The following is a 26011-nucleotide window of genomic DNA, read 5'->3' on the forward strand; positions in this document are numbered from 1 at the left end:
GGCTTCTTTTACTATGTATGTGTCATTCTTTCATATTTCTTTGCATGGTTTATAAATTTTGTTTTGTTTTTCAAACTGGGCACTTTTTAAGTAATTTAATTTACAGATCTGGAAATCAGATCCCTCCGTGCCCTTGGCTTTATTGTAGCTGCTATTTGATGATGTTGCTCTTTCTTTGTTTGGTGACTTTCCTGAACTTATCCTGTAAAGTCAGTATTCTTTGTGGTGTGTGGTGAAGTTTCTTGTTAGCTTAGTTATCAATTAATTATTGTTCAGAGATTTCCTTAAATGCCTGGAGCCCATAAGTTTCCCAACTTTGCGGAGGGGCTCTGTGTGCCTTTAATGCTCAGGTAGGCACTTCACAATCCTGCCTTTGCCTTCACTTTCTTTATACCATGCCTCCCAGTTAGCCAAAGGTGAGACGTTAGTACTTTCAGAGCTCTTTCCTGTGTGTGCACATTACTGATCATGTATGTAGACCTAGGCATGTACACAGTACTACACATGTGCCTAATCTTTTAGATTTCCCAAAAATGTGTCAGTGCTCTTCAAAGATACTCATAGACATCTGATTCCTCAGCTTTTTAAATATTTTGGTCAGCTCCTTGTTTGCCCCTATTGTCATCATTACCTCAGTTAATATTAATGCAATGTTAAATGATTGTCACTGATTGTTTTCAACAAACCACCTCCCTTCATTCTCCCCTTCTAGGGAAAAGGCTATTTACACTGAATGAGGTCTGAATCAGGTCAAATAAGGGCAAGCCTTACAAATGGGAATTTCCAGGGAATTGCCAGATAGGTCAAATAATGACAGTTCTCTTTGAATGGTGTTTTGGGGAACTCTAAACCTGTTTTACTCCCTCTAGTGGCTATTAAGCCACTCCTGGTTTTCACTGTGATTGCAAGAATATTGGTTTTCAAGTCTGCTGTGATAATGGGGGTGGGTGTAGGTCTGGTTAAAATGTCATACAAAATTCAGCATTTTTTCTTGAATAAGCACTCCTCAGGTTGTTGCAGACTTTTGGTTAAGTTCCAGAGTTCTGGAAAAGTTGATTCTGACAGTTTTTGCCAGTATTTTTATGGCAGAGCATCTTTTGCTCTTTTTGCTTTTTTAGAGGACTTGCTTTTCAGAGGTCCTTACTCTGCCATTCCCGCAGACATCACTCCAGTTTAACAGATTTTGAAGGAAAGACTAATACCTCCCAATTTATTTCCCTTATAGAGTTGTCCTCAAAAAATAAACATGGAAGACAAATATAAGCATACAAGGACTGGGGAGTACAACAATAAACCTGTAGTGATAAAAATTTCTTGATGAAGAAGTCTTACCAGCCAAAAATTAAGTTGAAAATATAGTTTAGGACTTAACTGGAAAGGGACAGAAGAACCTTTTAGGGAGCATGAAAATAATCTATATACTAATTTGTGCAGTGGTCACATGTGTATACATATGTCAAAAGCCATAGAAATTATGTTTAAGAGTACTGTACTTTATTGTAGGTAAAATATCCCTCAATTAGAAACAAACTATGTGGTAAATCTTGAATCCATTTGAATCTAGAACTATAAGTAAACAACTATGGGAATTATTAATCCAGAACAGAATATAAATGTTGACTATGCAAAAATATTTTCCAACTCTCAGGAGTTAGGTGTACAGGCCAGGGAGAAAGATGGGAAAAGTATAATATATGTATGTGTATTAGTTATCTATTGCTGCATAAGGAATAACATCAGATCTTAACACCTTGAAACCTAAATCTTTATTATCTCAGTTTCTGTGGGTCAGGAATCCAAGATCAGCTTAGACAGGTCATTCTGGTTCAGGGTGTCTCAGGAGGTTACTGTCATTGGGAGGTTTAACTGAGACTAGAGGACTCACTTCCAAGGTGGTTCACTTGGGTAGCTGTTGGTAGAATGCCTCAGTTATTTGCCACATGAGCTTCTCCTCTATAGGTCAGGTTGAGTAGTCTCACAGCATGATAACTAGCTTCCCTTAGAACGAACTATCAGAGAGAGAGCAAAGCAGAAGCTGTAATGTGTTCATGACCTAGCGTCAGAAGTCACAGACTGTCATTTCTGCCATATTCTCTTGGTTGCACAGACCAACCCTCAAGCAGGGTTAGAGGGGATTGTGCAAAAGGAGGAAGACAAAGAAGATCATTAGGGGTCATCTTAGAGCCTGGCCCGCTGGCCTGCTAGACAGGAGCCAATTCATACTGCCCACAAGTTAGAAAGTAATGCTTCCAACCTCCTAATGTTTTTGTATGATCCTTTTCCTTGCTTTAATGCATTCTTTTAGGTACCTTACTTGCCTCATAGAAGCATTTAGTAAACTCGAGTAATATTTTATTTTCACTCTATTAAAAATTTTTTCTTGCATTCAAATCAAATTGAATTTTATGTTTTTATGTTTTAAAGTTTTGTCTATAGTGTATCATATGGTATGCATATGTTCACCTTTAGTAATTATTTCTGCCTACCATTTGTTTACATATGCTTGGAATGATCTTATGAGTGTGGTTATTTCTAAATGGTAAGAATTTGAATGTGTATTTTTTAATTAGCTTTCTTCTTAATTTTTCTTTTCTCTAAGTTGCTTATAGTTCTTTTTAATAATAAGCATGTATTACAAAAAGAAAGTCAGACTTTCAAAATAAGTTTTATAGTATTCAGTAATCATGAGAATGTAGGGAGACAGTCTCATCACTATTGGTTAGAGTATAAAATTTGGTACAACCTTCTTTGGGCGACAATCTGGTATTTGCCTGTCACAAACTTAAGTGCTCATATGCTATGAATCAAAAGTTCCATTCTTGTAAATCAATCCTAAGACATCCCATTCATATGCACAAAGATATGCATACAGTATTTATTGCATCGTCATTTATAATGGTAAACCATTAGCAACAACTGAAATGTTTAATAATGGGTAAATGTGTAAGTGGATTGTAGTGTAGAATACAATATAATCATTAGAATGATGAAGATTCATTATGTACTACATGAGAAAATTCCAGTTATGTGAGAAACATACTTATTATATATAGAATAACTATAAATGTGTGTTTAAAAAAACTTAGAATCTGGAAGGATTCACACCAAATAAACCTCTAGGATAGGAAATAAGAATCTGGAAGGATTCACACCAAATAAACCTCTAGGATAGGAAATAAGAGAAACGTTGGAATGGAGGATGGATTTTTTTTCCTGCATGTTTATGAATTATTTTTAAAGAGAATGTATTTTAAATTTTGAGATATAACTCTGGTTGCACTGCGATGACTGAAGTTCTCAAGTAGAAAATTATTGAAGAATCACATTTCACTTTTTGAACAGTGAAATGATCTTATAATTAAGAAGGATCTGATCATGAGGATTTTGCCTTGGTAAATTTTAGATCGCTTGTTCTTTTATCAAAGTTATTTCAGTTGTCCAGGCAAAGGAGGCTGAGATTCTGAACTGCAGGAATGAGAATTGGAGAGAACATAAAGAGAATTTTAAGAAGTGATTAGATGGTAATCATGTGAGAATTGGAGGGAGGAGCAGAGTGGAAGGTAGAATTGAGATGGGGGACACAGGAAGAAGAGCAGATTTAAAAGGAAGAAGATATGAATTAAGTTAATGATATTGAAGACCTGTAGCAGATGGTTTGAAAGAACAGCTTGGTGCTCTGAAAGTCATTGGCATTTAGAATTTTAAAATCATGATTGTTGATAGTTGTGATGACCAAAGGAAGAGTATAGAATGAGAGAAGATTCTTAGAAATGGAACCCTGGGGACACTAACTGACTAAAAAGTTGCATTAGATAGTCGTATCTAACATTTCAAGGATGAAGATGATGTGATTGGTCAGTAGCGTTGCATTGCACAGGAAGTGGAAGGAAGGGAAAACATTCAAATTTGTAGTATTAGGGATTTTGACCATAATGGATTGTGGTAGAGAGCCCTCTAGTGGAAGGGAGCATTGCATTTGAGGAACTGGAAGGAGCATGATGAAGGGGAAGCCCAGAAAAGAATGTGAATGAGAATGGCATTTTTCATCCTTTGAATACAATGTGACCAATCAGTTTCTCAGTGGAAAGAAATTAATGAGGGGTTAGTTTTAGTATCTCAGTGTAAGAGAGTTATGAAAGTTGTATGTGAATTTTTCTTCTGCCTTGTGAAAGGTGGAGAAGAGGTTTTGAGGAGCTAAAACATGTGGAGAATGACGGGGTTTTTTTTCACCATTGGGAGGGGAGTTAGGGAATTTTTCTCCCAAGGAGAAGTACCAAAGCAGACAGTAAAGAAAAGCAGCAGGGCCTTTTGACACCTAGATCAACTAAAGTTCCAAAGGCTTGGACCAGGCACAGAAGGATAAGTGTTACAGGAAACTTATTTATCAGCAAGCTGCTAATTAAGAAAAGTCACTGCAAGATGTGTTATTGTGCATATTTAGTTTTTATAGTGCCTCTTCTAGAAAATCAAAACTACTTGCTTTATTACTTTGTTTTCTATATTTATTACATGAAAACTGTTATTAAACATACAGGAAAGACATTATTTCCTCCTCACACAAAAGACTGGATAGGGAAGATATTCTTTATTACTTTCTTTCCTTTTGTTTTATTAAATTAATAATTACACATGGAGAAAATTGTGGAACAACATATGTTAACAGTTAACTTTGCTTACCTCAGGGGAATTGACGAGAGAGGGCTGAAATTAACTTCTTTTTGCACCTGTTGTTTAACTTCATTACAGTGTTTTTAAAACAACCAATAAAGCATGTAGTGATTATAGGGAAAGTCTAAAAATAAAATAAATTAATACATATTTGTTGGAAGATTAAGAAAATAGTATAAAGGTATGCAATGTAGGAAGAGTCTGCCGCTGTAAATTCCTGTTGTGTATCTTTGACTATGTATAAACTTTTGTTACTTACTATACAAAACAGAATGTAGATTATGTAAAAATATATTCCTAAAACTGTATGCTTTTTCATTTATATCATGAGCATCTTTCCGTATTGATACATAACCAATTTATTTTTTTAAACACAGCATAGAATTTTGAAAACTTTGGGGGAAAACTTTTTTTTTAATTGAAATATATACAGAGAAAAGTGTCCAAGCTTAATGACTTTTACAGAGTGAAGACACATGTATAACTATCATCCAGATCAAGATAAGTAACAATGCCAGGGTACCTGGGTGAGTCAGTAGGTTGGGCACCTGCGTTGGGCTCCCTGCTTGGTGGAGAGTCTGCTTTTCCCTCTCCCTCTCCTCCTCCCCCTGCTCATGCACTTGTGATCTCTCTCTCTCTCTCTGTCTCAAATAAATAAATAAAGTCTTAAAAAAAAATCGGTAACAATGCTGATCACTATATAACCCTTCTTCTTCCTGCCTCCCAGTTAATCAGTCTTCCTCCTATCCATAGGTAACCACTCATATAGATAAGTTGTGTCTGTTTTTTAACTGTATATAAATTGAGTCATACAGTCATGTGTGGCTTTTTTATGTGTGTGTCTTTGGGGGGGGCATATTATTTTTGTGAGATTTATTTATGTGGTTTCATGTAGCAGTGGTTTATCCTTTTTCTATTTGATATGGTAGTCTTTAGTAGAATGCATAAATCATGATTTTTATGTATGCTCCTGTTGATGGGTGTTTGGGTTGTTTCAGATTGGGGATTATTATGAGTAATGCTTCTGTAGGCCTGTATGCGTACAAGATGTACATGCCTTTTGCCCCACATTTCTGTTGAGTATGTACAAGTTTCTGTGCTGTGTATCAAGGAAAGAAATTGCTAGACCCATACAGTATCCATATGTTCACTTCTACTAGATACTGCCCAATTGTTTCTCAAAGTGGCCCTGACATCTTACCCTTCTGTCAGCAGTGTGAGAGTTCCATATACTCTATGTCCTTGCCAACACCTGGTATTGATGGTTTTTTGTTTGTTTGGTTTGTTTTAGAACATTTTAAAAGTCTGCCCAGTATTTTATTTTGTAAATAGACCATAATTTAATCTCCTTTTGATGGGCTTTTGCCCTCTTCCTCCACTACAGCACAGCCAGAACCTGGACAGCTCCAATATCTAGTGGGCTTTGTGATCTGTGTGCAGAAGATTCAATACTGTTTTTTTCTTAACAGATTTTTCTCAAATTTCCTGTTTCTGAGTAGTATGGTACCAATATGAAGAATGCATATAAAATAGTTTCATTCGATGACATGAAAACCAGTTTTGCTTTTATGGTGGTAAATGGTTGCTTTTTCACTCTTGTTTAAAAGTAATGTAAAAAGTAGTATAATGTCTGAAACTAGACTCTTGGTGAAAGCATTGCTAAATAGCCAATTTAATTATCCAGAATAATTTGCATTCTCTTAGAACAAGCATACAGTGCTAGCTGCCAGCACCTGCATCACATAGATCCTCAGTCCATTGGAAAACTACTGTGTGACTTACTTGAGAATGTAATCACTTAGGTTTTGGAAAACTGACTTTCACCCTTTTGAAAGTGAAAGGTATTTCCAATCAAGAGAAACATGATTCAGACCCCAGCCTCTCTTTTAACAGATCTTCTCTCCCCACTTTCCTTCATTTTCTTATAACATAGATTTTTAAAGTATGATACTCTGGGGGCTTGCTTTTAATGAGTTAAATGTGATCACCAGACCTCCTGCTGCTTCTCATTTTAGGAGGTGTGTTACTTCCTGATAACCATTCTTCCTATTGTGCATTATAGCTTTAAACAGGTGTTGGCCCAGGTGGCATTCAGTACCACCCAGTTACCATAAGTACTTCCTTGGGAGAATTTAGATACTGTTAACCCTCTATGATAGCTGAATAGTCTTTTGGAAAGTGCCTTATGGGCGTATAAGACAGTTTTATCTTTCCTATTCTTTGCTTTTGCCAGTTGTGTGTTGAATTATTCATTTTTGGAATAGCTGTAATGACCAGAAGAAGCATGTGATTCTCATACTAGTAAGTTTTATTCATGCTTTTTTACTTTCACATGTGGAGGTTTTTCACATTTCTAATTAATAGCTGTCAAGTACTTCTTAGAGGTAGCTGAAAACTACTGCTTTATATTTTGTTCAGTTTTTTAATACATCTGTGTCTTAGAAAAAATGTCTTTACCTCTTGAGATTTCTTAAGAGGTCATATTGCAGCATAACACTAAAATTCTTCCAATGCTTTGTTATCTGTAGTAATAGTAACGAGTCTGAAAATGCCTATGTGAATTAACAAATAAGCCAGAAACCTTATGGAAGAGGCTGTTTTCAATAACCTCTCCTTTCTCAGGCCCTAAATCTTTTTTTCTCAGTGTTGATAATGAATAGCAAAACTTGCTGGCTTGATTTTTTTTCTTCTCAGTATCTGGTAAAAGTTTTATTATTCTAATATTCTCAACCAGGATTGGGCTGCAGGTGGTGGTGGTAGGAGTACAAATCTAATCAACTTCCGACATATAACTATTAATTAGGAACCTCTTCATTTATCTCACGTGAACCTAGCCTGTGGATTAATTTTAGAGACCACTTTCACGTCTTTGTTAATAAAATGCTTTGACCTCTAGATCATTTCTGAGTATGTTCTAACCAGTGTAGTCAGCCTTTACGAAGAAGTCCAATATTAGACAGTTTTGCTCGAATTGCTTCTTACAGAGTAACACAGAAAATTAAGCACCCAGTAACCTAGAATCAGCAGAACCCTCAGCTTCCCTGTACTTTCAGTACCCGCAACAGCTGTTTCTCTTTCTGCACAGGTATCAGTCAGAGCCGGATCTCTCACTGGCTGTTGCAGCAGGGATCAGACCTAAGTGAACAGAAGAAAAGAGCATTTTACCGATGGTATCAACTTGAGAAGACAAACCCTGGTAAGTATCATTTCCTTATTTTATTGCATCTGAAGACAAATGTAATTAATTACTTTATTAAATCTGTATGCTGATTGATCTTCACTAAGGTGATTTCATACTTTACTGTTGTTCCTTTTTCCCAAAGAGCACTCTTGTCTATGACCATACCACTATGAATGTGCCCAATCTTGCCCAAAGAACATTAACTGTAAAACCTAAGCGCTGATTATACCATTTTTTAGTTTAGTGTCTAATACTGTCTAGTCATTTTCACTCCCTCCAGGGCACCTCTTTGTTTCCAGGTTATATGCTATTTCTAATGATAGTTTGAAAGGTCATGATTGTTAGTGGCTGTTTTCTTTTTTTCAACTGTAGGTACACACATAAGATTCCATATCTTTTTTTTTTTTTTGGTAAATATTATTTTAGTAATGTAAATTGCATACTTTTAATTAGTTATTCCTATACTGTGTCCAATGATCTCTGCTAATGATTTTCTATTTCTAATAACCTGGGTGATGAGCATGTCTTTGGACTTTAGGGTGATGCTGCCCTGACAGCTTTGGAAGCAGCAACAGGTTGGAAAGTAGAATGAAATCTGAAGGAAAAAGTTCACTAAAACCTTTATGTCTGAAGTTGCCAGAAATAGGCATGATCTATTGTAGGATACTTTTAACAAGTGGTATATAAAGTTGTGTGGCAGCCTGTCTTTAATCTATACATTACACAGACTGGTGGCAGATGAGGCTGATCTCAAGTTTAGTCTTATGATCGGAGAAATATCTTCTATAATGCTATAGCATTAAAGCCTTTGCTTATTATAGATTAAATCATCAGTTGGAATATTGCATATTGAAGACTTAGCTAATAATAACATTGACTCTGAGGTGGAAATAATGTTAGAGAAACATATTTGTGTGTGTGTGTGTGTGTTAAGATTTTTTTTTTTTTTTAAAGATCACATTCCTAATCTGAAAGGCCCAGGCAGAACAAAACAGAACAGACCATATCAGCCTCTCTACAATGAGTTTTTTTTTTTAATCTACCCTGCCCCCCGGTTTGTATTTTGAAGTGTTTCAGGTATACGGAAGAGTTGAAAGACCAGCACAGTGAACACCTGTTTACTCTCTTCTTAGGTGCAAGAATTGTTAACATTTTGCTCTATTTGCCTTATCCCTAGAAAATAATGAATAAATTTAAAAATCTGTGTATACATGTATATGCATGTGTACGCATCTTTCTCTTCAGCATTCATCTCCTAAAAAAAGGGCAATCGCCTGCATAACCACAGTCTTTTACCACATCTAAGATAATAATGATTCCATATCATCTAACATCTAGTTTATATTCATATTTCTCTGATTGTTATAAGAATGTCTTTTTTTAATAGTATCTGATTTACGTGGACAAATTGGAATTTGTTGATATATGTCTCTTTAGACTCTTAAATCTAGTCACTCAAACTTTTTTTTTTTATAACATACAGTTTTTAAACCATCTAATGTTACAGAATGTCCCATATTCTGGATTTTTCTCTTTCCTCTTAGTGTCAATTTACTAATTCTTCTATAGCCCCTGTATTTCCTGTAAACTAGCAGTTAGGTTTAGAGGCTTGATTAGATTCAGGTTAAACATTTTTGGCAAGAACACTTCATAGATTATTTAGAGAGGGCATGTAGTAATGTCGACAATGTACTTTGAAATGCATCAAAATAAAATGGATAAGGAGATGGACAGATAATGTGATAAAGTGAGTGCGTAAAATGTTAGATGATTTGAGTATAGATTTTCATCATAAAATTCTTTCATTATTGCTGTATGTGTGTTTGAAAATTTTCACAATAAAACATTGGGGCAAAATGCTTTGTCGGTAACATTTACATCATATATCAAGAGGCATGTAATGTCAGGTTGTAGCACTACCATATGCTAAGTTTGATCATTTGTTGAAGTAATGACCACCAGAGCTTGTCTTTGCAGTTTGTAAATAATCTATAGGGCATCATTTTGCTGCTGGATGGATATCCTCTTCTACAGCAACCTTTTGTCAGTGGTTTTAGCACCATTGATGATGCTTACCTAAATGAGTTTTTCCATTGGGGATTGCAAAATGATGGAGATCTTACTTAGCATTCCTTCAGCATTTATTAGCTAGTATTTTTCTGCAAAGAACTTTCATTTTTAGGTATTCTTCTAATGATAGCTAGATATGTAAGCAAATCTCTCAAAATACTGACTCTTGTTGCTGCCATTAGCGAAATATTCTAAAGCAGCACTATTCAGTGGGAATATAATGCAAATGACGCATAATTTAAAATTATCTAGTAGCCACATTTTAAAAAGTAAGAGATAGCTAAAATTAATTTTAATAATTTTATTTAGCAAATATGTATTGACACTTCAACATTTAATCAGTACTTTCAAAAATTACTGAGACCTCTTTCTCTCTCTCTTTTTTTAATTAGGCTCCACACCTAGTGTGGAGCCCACCGTGGGGCTTGAACTCAACCCTGAGATCAAGACCTGAGCTGAGATCAAGAGTCGGACACTTAACCCACTGAGCCACCCAGGCACCCCTCCCTCCCTCCCCTTCTTTTCCTCGCTTCCTCCTTTCCTCCCCAGCCTTCCTCCCTTCCTCCCTCCCTTCCTTCTTCTTCTTCTTCTTCTTTTCTTTTTTTTGTCATTTAGAATTTACTTTGTTATGAGAACAGCAATACAANTCCTCCCTCCTTCTTCCCTCCCTCCCGTCCGTCCTCTTCTCTCTCTTTCTCCCATCCTTCCTTCCTCTTTCTTTTTGTACTAGTTTTTGAAATCTAGTGTGTATTTTACACTTGAAGCATATAGCATTTCCAATCAGCCACATATCAGGTGCTCAATGGCCACATGTGGCTAGTGGCTACCATATTGGACAGTCTTAAGAGAAATCATACTTGAAACAACACTTCAAACTCAGCTGTAAGCAGTCTTTCCAAAGACATTACTTTTCCCATGACTCAAACCAGCAAAGCAAATCAGATGGCAAGTAACAAAAACTTGGCACTTGGTCTGCTTGATAGAGCAGCTTAGGCTAATAGCAAAGGTTTGACTGCCTAGGTAAATAAGGAACTGTATCTAGGGCTTTCATAAACCTGGTCACATCGCAGCAGTTGACTGCCATGAGGGGAACACCAAAGGGATTGTCAAGATGTTCAAAAATGTATAGAGCAGAACAGTGAAGAATTTGGAGGACCCAAACTAGCCAACTGTGTCAGGCAATCAGCCTCCATTAAGAGAAGGGATTTTGTCTCTTGGATTTGGCACTTAGAACAGTGCCTTGACATATAATCTGATCACAGTTGGTGAGGCTAAATTCCCATCCCACACTAGGATTTCAAGGCTGGGCTCTAATCCCAGGTAGGGACTAGGATACCAGGAAAATGAATTCACCAGAAAGAGGAAGGGAACTAAGGTATAACTCTCAGGCCTCTGCAACTGATCTGATAGCACTGCCAACTGCAGGATACTGCTATCAGAACCTAGTTTTTAGTTCTGGGGTGATATAATGTTCTTCTGAAGCTGTTTTATTAAAAAATTGTTTTGTTTTTGTTTTTGATTTTATTTTTTAATTTTAATTTGCCTTGGAACCAGAGTTAGGCTAAACCATCATCAGGAAATTAGAGGATGGGGCGCCTGGGTGGCACAGCGGTTAAGCGTCTGCCTTCGGCTCAGGGCGTGATCCCGGCGTTATGGGATCAAGCCCCACATCAGGCTCCTCTGCCGTGAGCCTGCTTCTTCCTCTCCCACTCCCCCTGCTTGTGTTCCCTCACTGGCTGTCTCTATCTCTGTCAAATAAATAAATAAAATCTTTAAAAAAAAAAAAAAAAGGAAATTGGAGGAAGGTGGAACTAGGGCATTGAAACAGGAAAATGGGAAAGGACTAACAACATTCATCCAGCTGTTGATAAGGAGTTACTATCTTTAAGGAGATAGTACCTCCTTTTAAGAATAAGTTCCCCTAGGAACACCTGGGCTGACTCAGTTGGTGGAGCATGCGACTCTTGATCTGGGGTTGTGAGTTCGAGCCCCATGTTGGGTGTACAGTTTACTTAAAAATAAATTAAAAAAAAAATAAGTTCCCCTAATATGCATTTGCTTTTCAATGAAGTTGTATTGCTGATTATCCCCTTTTTAAAGGACTTTCTATTTTTTATTTGAAAACCAAATTCATAGGGGTTCTGTAGGACAGAATTTAAAGTTAGCTGAAGAGAAGAGGATAATTTATAATTGTCAATTGGTAGTTTTCATAGCATCAACAGTAATTGGATATTAGTGATTAAAATTTAATATTTAGAAGCTATTCTTTGCATTTTTACCTTTATTATAAGACCTAATATAATAGAATTCTTTCTAGGTGAATGCAGCTTTGTTGACTTTAAAAATAACCTTTGAGAGGTGCCTGGGTGGCTCAGTTGGTTGAGCCTCTGCCTTCAGTTAAGGTCACGATCCCAGGGTGCTGGGATTGAGCCCCATGTTAGGCTGCTGTTCAGCAGGGAGTCTGCCTCTCCCCCTGCTTGTGTTCTTGCTCCCTCTCTCTCTGTCAAATAAACAAATAAAATCTTTAAAATTAAAGTAAAATAACCTTTGATTTTAGCTAAAGAATTACATTGTTTCTTCTTCATGGATACTTTGAAACTACTATTCTATTTGGATAAGAAGAACTAAAATTATGTTAGCATCTAAAAATAGCTTAGCCACTGTCTGGTCATTAAGTGCTTATAGTGCATGAGAATCTGCTTTGCAGGTCAGTGCAGAAGTGATTGAAATCTACCTAAATGTCCCTCAGTCACAAACTGGTTATCTGTACAATGAAATAGTGTGGAGGCTATTTTTTTTAAAGGAGGGCTTTGTATGAATTGAATGTCTATGTAGTAATATCAAATTCATAAGTGAATAAAGTAAGGTGCAAAACAATAGATATAGTATACTGTCACTTATATAGAAGGAATACATACACACACACGTGTGTGTGTGTGTGTATATATATATATATATATATATGCTTTTATAAACACAGAACATCTCTAGCAGGCTGTATTTGGAGCTAAGGCAGGCTCTATAGAGACTTTGAGAGACTGGGAATACAGGATGGCAGGGAGACTGTTAGCTATATAATCTTTTGTGTCCTTGTAAATTTTGTACTTGCACTATATATTCAAAAGGTACATATAAAGTTTCATGAAAAGGAGAAAGGGAGGAAGAAGGTAAAGAAGGAAGGGGGGAAGGAGAGAGAGGGGCAAAAAAGAAATTAATTTGCCTTGTTAACAGCTTTCAAGATAGAAAAAAACTGAAGAAGCTAGGTTCACATAGTCCAGACCTGCTTATTGATAGGAAGTTCTTTTATTTCACAAATTTTACTTGCTCATCAGAACAAATGTAAACATTACTGTCCCATTGCTATATTCTGGGGGAAAATGTAAGCATTTAGAAAATAAATAAAAATGTCTGTATATTCTCTGCTTCTATTTTTGGGCTCAGTGCATTTCTCTCTGTATACTATGATTGAAGTTCTTCTCTTTTTCAACCTCTTCACTCTGGATCCATTTGGATACAGAATTTTTTTTTTTAAGTCTCTCTTTAAATGGACTCAGCAAGAAAAATAATAGAGTGATATTTAGGTTATTTTTACTGATAATCCAATAGGTATAGATATATTGTAGTTCTCTGATAAACAGACCCATCATTAGAATTTCCCAGCATACCCCAAAGCCTGCCAAGGAGTATGAATAAAATAGACTGATGGAAACTGATCAAATATATTTTAACTTGTTTCTTATGAAAACATTTACAAGAAAATGCCTATTTTTTAAAAGAAGTGGGTACTAAATTCAGCATGGTTGACATCAGAAACCCCTTTATTTAATCAAATTAAGCTCAGCAGTCTTTTCCCTTGTCTAATTTAAACATTACTATAGCAGACAGGTTTTGCTGAGTTCCTCTTGGCTCATGGCACTGATTCTGCCTATTTCTAAATTAAACAAATAAAGTTTGCCAGGAGGCTCATACAGAAAGCACATGAAGTAAATTTGGAGATCAAAAGTAATGGCCTCCTTCCTTCACTATTGCAGAGTGTCAGAGCCTCAGGGAAATCATGTGTGTGTCATATGGGATGATGAGAAATTTTTTTTGGTGAAGCTAGTTTCTGTGAATGGGTAGTAATGACATGCTTGTAGTCATATTCTATTAGTGGACTGGCAAAGGCTCATTCAGAAGGAAATCTGATAAGAAAATTATCATATATACAAAGAGAACATTTATCAGAATTTAAAAATCTATCAGCAAATTAGGAAGAGCCTTTTTTTTTTTTCTCTTGGGTTTAGAGTTGCTAGATAAATGTGCAAAATTTTGCTCTTAATGAGAGCGCAGATACAAAATGGAAAAAAATATTTCTGTAAAGAAAATAGGTAACACATTTCCTGTAAGGAAAAAAAAAAGTGGGTTCTTTAGCCAATCCAGAAATCCCATATTTTACTTTAGGGGATTTAAAGTTACATTGTTTCTGCATTCTAGTATCTTTGTATTTTTCTGTCAGTCTATAATTTTGAGCCCATTCTTGGGTTATTCATTGCTCTCCCTCCACTTTGACTAAAGCAAGATTAACTAAGGTTTCTAGAACAAATCTGTGTTTATTGGAGTGTTTACAGAATGCTGCTTGTGCTATTTTTAAATACTTCTACATTGAAAAAGAAAAAGGAGTGAAGAAAAAACCCTCAAAAGTAATGTGATAGTATTATGTTTCAAATTCAGTATGTTTACGAGTTTGAAATTATTGAGTTTCCACCCGTCTGTGCATAGTTGCCTTGATTTCTTTTAAAGTAATTTATTTCACCTAAATTTCCTTTGTATAGAAAAATTGGATAATACAGAATATTATAAGGAAGCATAGTTACATGACCAATAAACCCCAATACCAAGAAAGAACCATTATTATCAGTTAATTTATTTTCTTCAATCTCATGATGAAGATTCTTTGTATTCTTTGTTTTATTTATACCCATTTATCACTCAACTAAGAAAACATGCCATGGTTATAATGTAGCCTACTAATTATAATTTACTGACCTATTTCCTGTCCTTCACCCACCGAAGCCCTATAATTATCCTTTTACCAGAAGCCAGGCTTTGGATGAGAGGACCTACTGCCTTACCCAGTCTGTTTTTACCTCTGTCTTGTTCAGCCATGATAGCTGCTTGGCTCTGCTTTGGACCTCTTATCATGGCTTTTGAACAAAATTTATATAACGTAACTTAGGTATATTCCAGAGCCCTTATTATGCTGAAATTCCTGCTTGCATTCAGAAAAGTACCAAAACAAAGACTTCGAACCTTCCAACCCTGTATTTTCTCCTTATGCCTAAACTTTGTTCACTTTGATGCAAATGTAATATAAATGTAAAACTTTGATATAACTTCAACATGTAAATGAATGAGTATGGCTATGTTCCAGTAAAACTTTATTTAAACTATGGCAGCCGGCCACAGTCTGCCATATATTTAAGCCATGAATCTCTAAAGCATTGTGTGATGACATGCTTGTCCATTTGAGGAAGAAGTTAAATATTTACTTTATGTCACACACAACAGGAAATCATATATCTATTAAGGGTTTAAACAATAAGAAAACTATAAAAATATTCTGAATGATACAAAACATATTGACCACAAAAGAAGAGGTTGACAAATGTGCCTACATAAGATTTAAGATCAGAAAGCACACCATAGGGGCGCCTGGGTGGCACAGCGGTTAAGCGTCTGCCTTCGGCTCAGGGCGTGATCCCGGAGTTGTGGGATCGAGCCCCACATCAGGCTCCTCTGCTATGAGCCTGCTTCTTCCTCTCCCACTCCCCCTGCTTGTGTTCCCTCTCTCGCTGGCTGTCTCTATCTCTGTCGAATAAATAAATAAAATCTTTAAAAAAAAAAAAAAAAAAAGAAAGCACACCATAAATAAAGATAAAAGACGAATAACAAACTGGAAAAAAAGTTGCATTCTGTGTGTCTAGCAATTAGTATTGTTTCAACACACCAGTAAGATGAATAACTCAAAAGAAAAGACAAAAGATATAAATTTACAAGAAAAGATATATAAAGATATATAAAGTAAACAAGAAAAGATGCTCATTCTTACTAATAGTGAAATCTCTATGTTAAGGGAAGTTTTTCTGCCTGCCAAATTTATAAATGTGAATAATTAGTAATACTCATAATACTCAGTGTATTGGGAAATGTGGGGACATAAACAACTGGAGATGGTTATAATGTCTTACATTTGTTTTATATTATTGTGCAACAGATTACCCTACAACTTAGTAGCTAAGAACAACAAACATTTATTATCTCACAATTTCTGTGGGTCAGGAATCTGGGAGTGGCTTAGCTAAGAGGGTTCTGCTCAGAGTTCTCATGAGGTTATAGTCAAGCTGTCAGCCAGCTAGACAATCTGCCACTGACCACTACCGTTGAGTGTTTGCAGGCCTCAGTTTCCTTCCTGCCTGTTGCCAGGAATTTCAAGTTCTCTTCACGTGGGCTCCCTGAGTGTCCTTACAACTTGGCAGCTATTTTTCCCCTGAGCAAGTGATCTAAGAGAGCAACTAAGACAGACACCGGGGTGTATTCTATAATCTAATGTCAGAAATGACATATCTTCACTTCTACCATATGTTATTGGTCACACAGACTAATCCTGGTATATAGTATGGGAAGAGACTACACAACAGGGTGAATACCAGGAGTCAGGGATCCTTTGGAACTATCTTGGGGGCTGACTACCACATGGCTGTATTAGTACTTTATGCCTAGGGCCTTACTTCTCCCTGTCTGCTGGGTTATACAGTTCTCTATACGGTGTGTGCTGCGACTGGAACACCCAGAATAGCTTTTTTCCCCTCAACTGTGGCACCTGGGGGCTGGCTGGGCATCTTTCACCCCATGTGGCTAGTTTGGGCTTCCTTACAGTATCATAGTCTCAGATTAGTCATAATTCTTATATGGCAACTGTCTTCCCCCAAAACCAGCATTGCAGAAGATCTAGTTAGAAGGTGCAAAGGGTCTTATGACCTAGACTCGAACTGTTTCCATTTTCTGTTGTCAAAACATGTCACAGGACCAGCTTAGAATTCAAGGGCCTGATTAGCAGGAGGTGCGACTTATCATGAAGGGCCATCTTTGGAACCTTTCCAGGAAGTTATGCTTTGGAGAGATGATGCTGGCTTATTCTAAAGCTAGTTTAAGTAATACAAATTGACCAGATTCTGGATATACTTTGAAGATAAAGTTGACAGGGTTTGCTATGGACTAGATATATGGTATATGAGAGAAATAGAGAGGTCAAAGATGAATCTGAGAATTTTGAGCCAAGCAATTTGAAGAATAGGGATGCTGCAAGACAACAGGTTTGGAGAGGAAAATCAGGGTTCGTTAAAATATTGGGCCTCTATATAACAGAATGCCTATAAATATGTAGCTATTAAGGGGCATGTACAAAGAGATCTGTATGTAGGAAAGTATACTACCCAAGGTATTAATTACAAGGTACAATAAATAAAGTATGACTCTTGTTATGAAGGAATAAATATGTATTTATTAATATGTGCTTTATTCCACATAATTCTAACAATTTCTAACCTGTCTTTCTAGGGCTGTATTAAGTTTGTATATTATTCCATAGGCAGTGGGAACTTTTTGAAGGCTTTTGTTCAGTGGAATGCTATGATCATAATTATGCTTTGGGAAGATGAATTGAACAGTACAAAGAATGAAGGGACAGTGGGAGATCCAGGGACTGAACTCTATGAACACATTTAAGTTCTTTGAAATAAAGTCTGCAAAAGTCAGAGACAATGTTTGGTTTTGTTGTTTTTGTTTTTTTGGGTTTTTTTCCTAGCTTCTAACCTAGAGCAAGCCAAAAGAAAGGGAGTAGGGGGGTTGATAGATGGTGAACTAATGAATACATGCATCATCAGCAGTTCATTGTTTGAGAAAAGGCTAGTCTAAATTAATAAAATATCCCAATTACATTTCCCCCCATTGGTTTTATTACATTCAAGAGGTAACAGAAAACAGTATAGCTTTAACACTTAGTAGACCTATGGAGATCTTAGGTAACTAGTAGACTAAAATTATGTCAAATACTACCTTACTGTCTGATGCTATATTTGACTTTTTTTCTTTGAGAGTTTACAACAATCAGAATTATTTTAAATTCATCTCCTGCATACACTCTTTAAGGGCTCCATTTTCTCAATAACAAGAGCCCTTTGAGTGGTAATTAAAGGTTCTGATCGTATAGTGTATATTGTTCAAAAGATTAAAACTCTCAGATAGAAATTTCAAGAAAGATTTTTCAGAAGATAACTCTGATTAAGTTGTCATTGGTTCAAAGACCATACTTCCCTTTTCCCCTAAAGAGATAAATTTTGGGCTTTGGTTCAAAAGATGACATAAAAAAAGATAAAAGACAAGTGACCCCCCCCCCCAAAAAAATGACTTTTTAAGGTAATTATTGATAAACTTTTTAAGGAAGAGTTTTTATCCCTTTGGATTTTTGTTTGGGTCAAATTATCCCCCCCCCCCACAGTGCAAGTTACTCCAGTGCCCGTAGCCTATGGCACAGAAGCTAGACAGTCGTTTCAAGGCAACATTTTGCATTGGCATGGGGCAGGCACCATGAGAGGCCCAGGGGATTTTTTTTTTTTAATGTAAATATCGAATGTATTTGGCTTGCAAGTTCCAATGGAAGGACAAAAATTTATTATTGTTGAGTTCATGATTATATTTGTCATTGATTTTAGTAAATTGCAAGATATTTGCTAAAAATGTCTTGTTTATTTCAGGGGCTACACTAAGTATGAGACCAGCCCCCATTCCAATAGAGGACCCAGAGTGGAGACAAACACCTCCCCCAGTCTCTGCCACATCTGGCACCTTCCGACTACGACGAGGGAGTCGATTTACCTGGAGAAAGGAGTGCCTGGCTGTCATGGAAAGGTACATGTGTCCTTTCCCATGAGCAATCTCCCAACCTTAGGAAAAAGAGAAACCTTAGATAGATTTGGACACTTTCCAGACAAGTAATTTGGGATCGGGGTTCTATCTCTAAATGTATTTTGGAGTATTATAAGTGCTATATTACTGAAATAAGATGATTTTACCATTGAGAAGTCATAAAACTGGATTTAGCACCTATGAATATAACTTAATGTTCTAAGTAATTTTGGAAACTTTAGAAGAATTTTTTTAATTTAAATCTTTATATTGTTTTGGAAACACTCTTCAAACTCTTATTTTCATCAAAAATATTGAATAGTTATAGAGGAGGCTGCTCAGATTTTACTTCTTCAGTCAGAAGTATGGCTTAAAGGAGCTTAGTCCGAAAGGTTTGAAATACACATTTTTACTTTGATTTGGTAATTTATTTTCTGACTATAGCACCAATATCTGATCCATAGTAAGTACTCAGTATGTTTTAGACTGGAATTAGACCTTATCTTCAGTTTTCCTATCTGAAATGGTATAAATTAATTAAATATGATTATTAAATGTTCAGTGTCTTTAGGATGGATCCTGTAGTAGAATTATCCTTTTAGTCTCCTACTTATAAGTAACGTGTATGGAATTTTGTTTCAATGGAGAGTTTTATATTCAATAGGTAATGTTTTCCATTGGAAAACTATTTCTTCCTAAGATTAAATATAGAGAAGAAGAATATAAAGGTAAAAACAATTGAATTTTCATATTGAGATTTTGCAATAATTTAAATAATGGAAAAGAATGGAATTAAGTGTTTAAAAAAACTGGGTTTAACTTCTAAGCTGACATAGAATACATATTTACATTGAACCAGCTTCACTTTTTTTTTTTTTCACAATTATCTAATCTGACCAGTCGAATGGCAAACTGGAAAGAGCATTTGACTCAGTCAAAGACCTGTAACCCGGGTTTGGCTTTGCCATTTAACCGGCTGTGCAACTTTGTTCAGGTCACAAACTCTGAGCAGTAACTTCTTCATCTATAAAATGAAGTGTTTCAATAGCCAGTTGTGAACCATATGTCATCCAGGACTTTTGCCATCACTCTTTCTACCTCTTTCCTGATTATCTCCCAGCTCATTAGACATTACTACCTAAAATAGAGAGAGATTGAAAATGCCAAATTTGAGGCCTTGGTTTTTGTTCTTGTGATTGGGTTGAAATTAAAAAGTTTGCTTGAAGTAGCCAGAATGAGATTGTAGATTATTCATTGCTGTTATCATATGTTGCTTTCCTTATTCTCTTTATTGTAAATTCTAGTAGAGGCCATTCATTGAATAACGAGTCCTTATATGCTTGAGCAGTAGAAGAGGAGAAGAGCCCTGACATTTACAGTCTGCTTTATTTTTCTCATCTAGGATCTTTGATTCTTTCAAAAAATTTCTTCAGAACTTACCACATAACAGATACGAATTTAAATAATATCAAACTTTAATTATTTGCAGCAGTATATGTTTTCCTCTGGTAACAAAATAAGATTTGGTATTAGTTTCTCGTTGGTGTAAGTTCTAATTTTGCTACTGATTGAACCATTTAATTTTTTCACAAAGACACCAATATACATTTATCACATAATGTCAGTATGAGGAAAGATTACTGTTAAAATTGGTAATATTAATAATGATAGGTGATATTCCTAATGCATTTTCAAAATTGAACCTCGCAAGCTTTGCAGTTATTTTTTTTTCCAAAGCAACAAAAACTACCCACAGAATCACAGTGATCAAATTTCAGTTACAGAAATATTGAGGGGTGCCTAGGTGACTCAGTCGGTTAAGCATCTGACTCTTGATCTTGGCTCCAGTCTTGATCTCAGGGCTGTGAGTTCAAGCCCAGCCACCCCCAAAAAAAGATATGAGCATTTACCCTGTGTAAAACTCCCATTTAATCTTAATTTTCACCTTCTGACCATAATTTTAAGTAATAAATGTTTTTAATCCAGAAATTGGTTATCTTTGGTCTAATTTTATCTTACTTGGCACAACCAGTAAGAAAATATGTCGTTTATTCCAGTAGTTGCAAAAATGCAAAAGCCTCTCAAAGTATTTAATAGCAGTGGGTCATGGTATGATTTCATTCTGTGAAAGTGGAACTTTTCCTTTTCTTTTTTTTTTTTTTAAAGATTTTATTTATTTATTTGACAGAGATAGAGACAGCTAGCAAGAGAGGGAACACAAGCAGGGGGAGTGGGAGAGGAAAAAGCAGGCTCATAGCGGAGGAACCTGATGTGGGGCTCGATCCCATAACACCAGGATCACAACCTGAGCCGAAGGCAGATGCTTAACTGCTGTGCCACCCAGGCGCCCCTGGGTTTTTATTTTCTAACATGGATTATAAAATTCCCTGGCCTCAGAGCAATGCGTGATGTTTTTCAGTACACTGAATAGGTGAATAAATATATATGCATAGACTGTAAAGCCAGCAAAGTACTAGGCTTACTCAAAATATTAATATAAGTCCAAAATTATTCATTCTTTATACCATACCCCAAGACAAATTTCGAATGAATCAAAAAAGTGAATCCATATAAAATAATAGAAGAAAATACGGGTACCCTGGAAATGGTGGAATTTTTCCTAACTAGGACTCAAAATCCAAAATATAGGAAAGGTTTGATAAATCTGATTATATACATTAAAAGGAAAACTTTGGGGAGGAAAAAAATGTGAACAAAGTAAAAAAAGAAAAAGAAAAATTGGAAAAAATATTTGCTGCGTATTATTATCCCTGATGTATAAACAACTTTTAAAAGAGAGAGACCACCAACTCTGTAGAAAACTAGATATCAGCAGAAAAACAAATGCACATGCCTCCTAAACATATAAAAAGATGTTCAATTTAACTTATAGTAAGAGAAATTCATATTAAAATTACACTGAGACACTATTCTTCTCCTATCACATTGGCAAAAATCCAAAAGTTCCATAACATTTTTTATTGATTGAGCTATAGGGAAATGGGCACTCTCATACATTGCTTGTGGGAATGCAAAATGTAGCAACTTCCATGGACAGGAATTTGACAGTATTGGGAACAATTACCCATGGATTTGCCCTTTGACTCAGCATTCTCACTTCTAGAAAATTATCCCAGAGATAAACTGACAAAAGTATAAATATAGCAGCCCTGTTTGCAATAATATCAAAATATTGAATACAACCTTTGTGTCTATTGGTAGTGGACTGGGTGAATAAATTACAGTGAAATCATACGTTGGATGCCCAGGTTCAAATAATAGAGTGCTATGAAGCAGCAAAAGGAATTAATTTTCCTTTCTACAGAATGAAAATCATACTGTGTCCTTCTGTACCATCACTATTAAATATTTTGTAAGGCTTTTTTTTTGTATTTTTTTAATCCATTGGAATGAATACTTTTCTATATACAGTGATCTTCAGAATATACTGTTAAAAAAAGCAGTGTCAGTTGTATATAGTAGGCTATCATTTATGTATTTGTTTATAATTTGTTTTAAGATGAAGGAATACACCATAAAATAAAGTGGTTACCAATAGAAGAGAAAAAAAAAAAACAGATTGGAGGGGGCAAGAATAGAAGCTCGACTTATCTAACTATACCATGTTTTCATATTATGACTGTAAATATTTTATGTAATTATAAGACAAAAATAGGTTGAAATGGGGGGAAGGTGACCCCTAAAAATAACTAAAAGGAAACAAATGTGTGACCTAAATATTCATGAACTGTATCATATAACTTTATAACAGTATTTTGACTATGCGTCTTGGTCGGATACAGTTTAGGAATAAAAAGAACTACAAAAAAATCTTACCTTGCTTTTACTAATGTTGGTAATATTGTTATTCAGGTACTTTTTTTATTTGTATAGATACAGATATAGGTAAGACAATCATGGTGTTATTAGTAGTCAAATTTTTCAGTGCAAAACAGATAAACATAAAATATCAGTAAAAGACTATAATTTTGTATATGTGTGTGCATATACAAATTTATCTTGATTGTATTCTTTTAATAACAGCCTTATTGAGATACGATTCACCTAATTAAAGTGTACAATTCAGTGCTTCTTAGTGTATTTACAGTTATGCAACCACAATCAGATTTATAATATTCTCTTCACCCCCCAAAAAACTCTTGTACCCTGTGGCAGTCACTCCTTTTCCCCCCATCTTTCCCAACCCTACATGACCATTAATCTGCTTTTCCTGTATATAGATTTGCCCAGTCTGGACATTTCTATGAATGGAATCATACAAACATGGCTGTTTGTGACTCACTTCTTTCACTTAGTATGTTTTCAAGGTCCATCCATGTTGTAGGTCATTTCAGTATTGCATTTCTTTTTGTCGCCAAATAATAGTCCATTGTGTAGATATGCCATATTTTATTTATTCATTCATCAGTTGTTGGACATTTGGGGTTGTTTCTACTTTTTAGCTATTATCAGTAATGCTGCCATCAATGAAATTTGTGTACTAGTGGAATTGCTGGGTCGTATGGTAACTGTGTTCAACCTTTTGAGAAACTGCCAGACAGTTTCCAAAGCGTAGGTACCATTTTATATTCCATCAAGCACTGTATGATGGTTCCAGTTTCTCACCAGCACTTGTTATTGCTGTCTTACTGGTTCTAATCTTCCTAGTATATGCAGAAGTAGATTCTCATTGTGGTTTTGATTTGTGTTTCCCTAACCAATGATGTTTGAATATCTTTTCATATGCTTATTGGCTCTTTCTGTTTCATCTTTGGTGAAATGTCTGTTCAGATCATTTGCTCTTTTTTTAAATTGGGTTATTTGTCTTTATATTGAATTGTAAGTTTTCCTTATATGTTCTAAGTACAAGTCCCTTATAATACAATGGTTTCCAAGTATTTTTTTGGTCCCTTGACATTTTATTTAGTTAGTTAATTTTTAAAATTTAAATTCAATTAATTAACATGTAATGTATTATTAGTTTCAGAGGTAGAGGTCAGTGATTCATCAGTCTTACATAATACCTAGTGCTCATCACATCATGTGCACTCCTTAATGTCTGTCACCCAGTTACCACATCAATCCACCCCCACCCCCCCAACAGTCCCCAGTTTATTTCCTCTTATGCTTTGTCTCCCTCTCTGATTTCATCTTGTTTTATTTTTTCCTCTCTTCTCCTATGATCCTCTATTTTGTTTCTTAAATTCCACATATAAGTGAGATCATATAATTGTCTTTCTCTGATTGACTTATTTTGCTTAGCATAATACCCTCTACTTCCTTCCCCATCACTACAAATGGCAAGATTTCATTTTTTTGATGGTTGAGTAGTATTCCATTACATATATATACCACATCTTCTTTATCCATTCATCTGTCAATGGACATCTGGGCTATTATGGATATTGCTGCTATAAACATTGGGGTGCAGGTGCCCCTTGAAAATCACTACATTTGTATCCTTGGGGTAAATACCTACTACTGCAGTTGCTGGGTCATAGGGTAGCTCTATTTTCAACTTTTTGAGGAACCTTCATACTATTTTCCAAAGTGGCTACACCAGCTTGCATTCCAACCAACAGTATAAGAGGGTTCCCCTTTCTCTGCATCGTTGCCAATATCTATCATTTCCTGACTTGTTCATTTTAGACATGACTAGTGTGAGTTGGTATTTCATTGTGGTTTTAATTTGTATTTCCCTGATGCCGAGTGATGTTGAGCATATTTTCATGTGTCTGTTGGCCATTTGAATATCTTGTTTGGAAAAAAGTCTGTTCATGTCTTCTGCCCATTTCTTGATTGGATTATTTGTTGAGTGTTGAGTTTGATAAGTTCTTTATAGATTTTGAATACTAGCCCTTTATCTGATATTGTCATTTGCAAATATCTTCTCCCATTCTGTCCGTTGTCTTTTGGCTTTTGTCGACTGTTTCCTTTGCTGTGCAAAAGCTTCTTGATGAAGTCCCAATAGTTCATTTTTGCCTTTGTTTCCCTTGCCTTTGGAGATGTGTCTAGCAAGAAGTTGCTACGACTGAGGTCACAGAGATTGCTGCCTATGTTCTCCTTTAGGATTTTGATGGACTCCTGTCTCACACTTGGTCTTTCATCCATTTTGAGTCTATTTTTGTGTATGGTATAAGGAAATTGTCCAGTTTCATTCTTCTGCATGTGGCTGTCCAATTTTCCCAACACTATTTGTTGAAGAAATTCTTTTTTCCATGGGATATTCTTTCCTACTTTGTCGAAGATTAGTTGACCATAGAGTTGAGGATCCATTCCTGGGTTCTCTCTTCTGTTCCATTGATCTATGTGTCTGTTTTTGTGCCAGTACCATACTGTCTTGATGATTACAGCTTTGTAATAGAGCTTGCAGTCTGGAATTGTGATGCCACCAGCTTTGGTTTTCTTTTTCAAATTTGCTTTGGCTATTCAGGGACCTTTCTGGTTCCACACAAATTTTAGGATTATTTGTTCCAGCTCTGAAAAACATTGATGGTATTTTGATAGGGATTTCAATGAATGTGCATATTGCTCTAGGTAGCATAGACATTTGAACAATATTTGTTCTTCCAATCCATGAGCATGGAACGTTTTTTCATTTCTTCATGTCTTTTTCCATTTCTTTCATGAGTGTTATATAGTTTTCTGAGTACAGATCCTTTGCCTCTTTGGTTAGGTTTATTCCTAGGTACCTTACGATTTTGTAAATGGGATTGACTCCTTAATTTCTCTTTCTTCTGTCTCATTGTTAATGTGTAGAAATGCAACTGATTTCCGTGTATTGATTTTATATCCTCCCACTTTGCTGAATTCCGGTATGAGTTCTAGCAATTTGGGGTGGAGTCTTTTCGGTTTTCCACATAGAGTATCATGTCATCTGCAGAGAATGAGAGTTTGACTTCTTTGCCGATTCGGATGCCTTTCATTTCTTTTTGTTGTCTGATTGCTGAGGCTAGGACTTCTAGTACTATGTGGAACAACAGTGGCGATAGTGGACATCCCTGCCATGTTCCTGACCCTAGGGGAAAAGCTCTCGGTTTTTCCCCATTAAGAATGATATTTGCTGTGGGCTTTTCATATATGGCTTTTATCCTCTATCCATACACTGTGAAGAGTTTTAACCAAGAAAGGATGCTATACTTCGTCAAA

General features: G+C 35.8%; 1 protein-coding gene across 9 annotated transcripts in view; it reads left to right on the forward strand.

Annotated features, from left to right (window-relative positions):
- HMBOX1 (homeobox containing 1) overlaps positions 1 to 26011 on the forward strand; it is a 185280-nt gene that overhangs the window by 109939 nt on the left and 49330 nt on the right. For all 9 annotated transcript variants that reach the window (XM_019799297.2, XM_034661353.1, XM_034661354.1 and 6 more), the window contains exons 5-6: positions 7754 to 7864; positions 18712 to 18865. In XM_019799297.2, the coding sequence (XP_019654856.1) occupies positions 7754 to 7864; positions 18712 to 18865 (265 nt within the window). The remainder of the gene's footprint in view (positions 1 to 7753; positions 7865 to 18711; positions 18866 to 26011) is intronic.

The sequence above is a fragment of the Ailuropoda melanoleuca genome, chromosome 5 (assembly GCF_002007445.2).
Source record: "Ailuropoda melanoleuca isolate Jingjing chromosome 5, ASM200744v2, whole genome shotgun sequence".
NCBI lineage: Eukaryota > Metazoa > Chordata > Mammalia > Carnivora > Ursidae > Ailuropoda > Ailuropoda melanoleuca.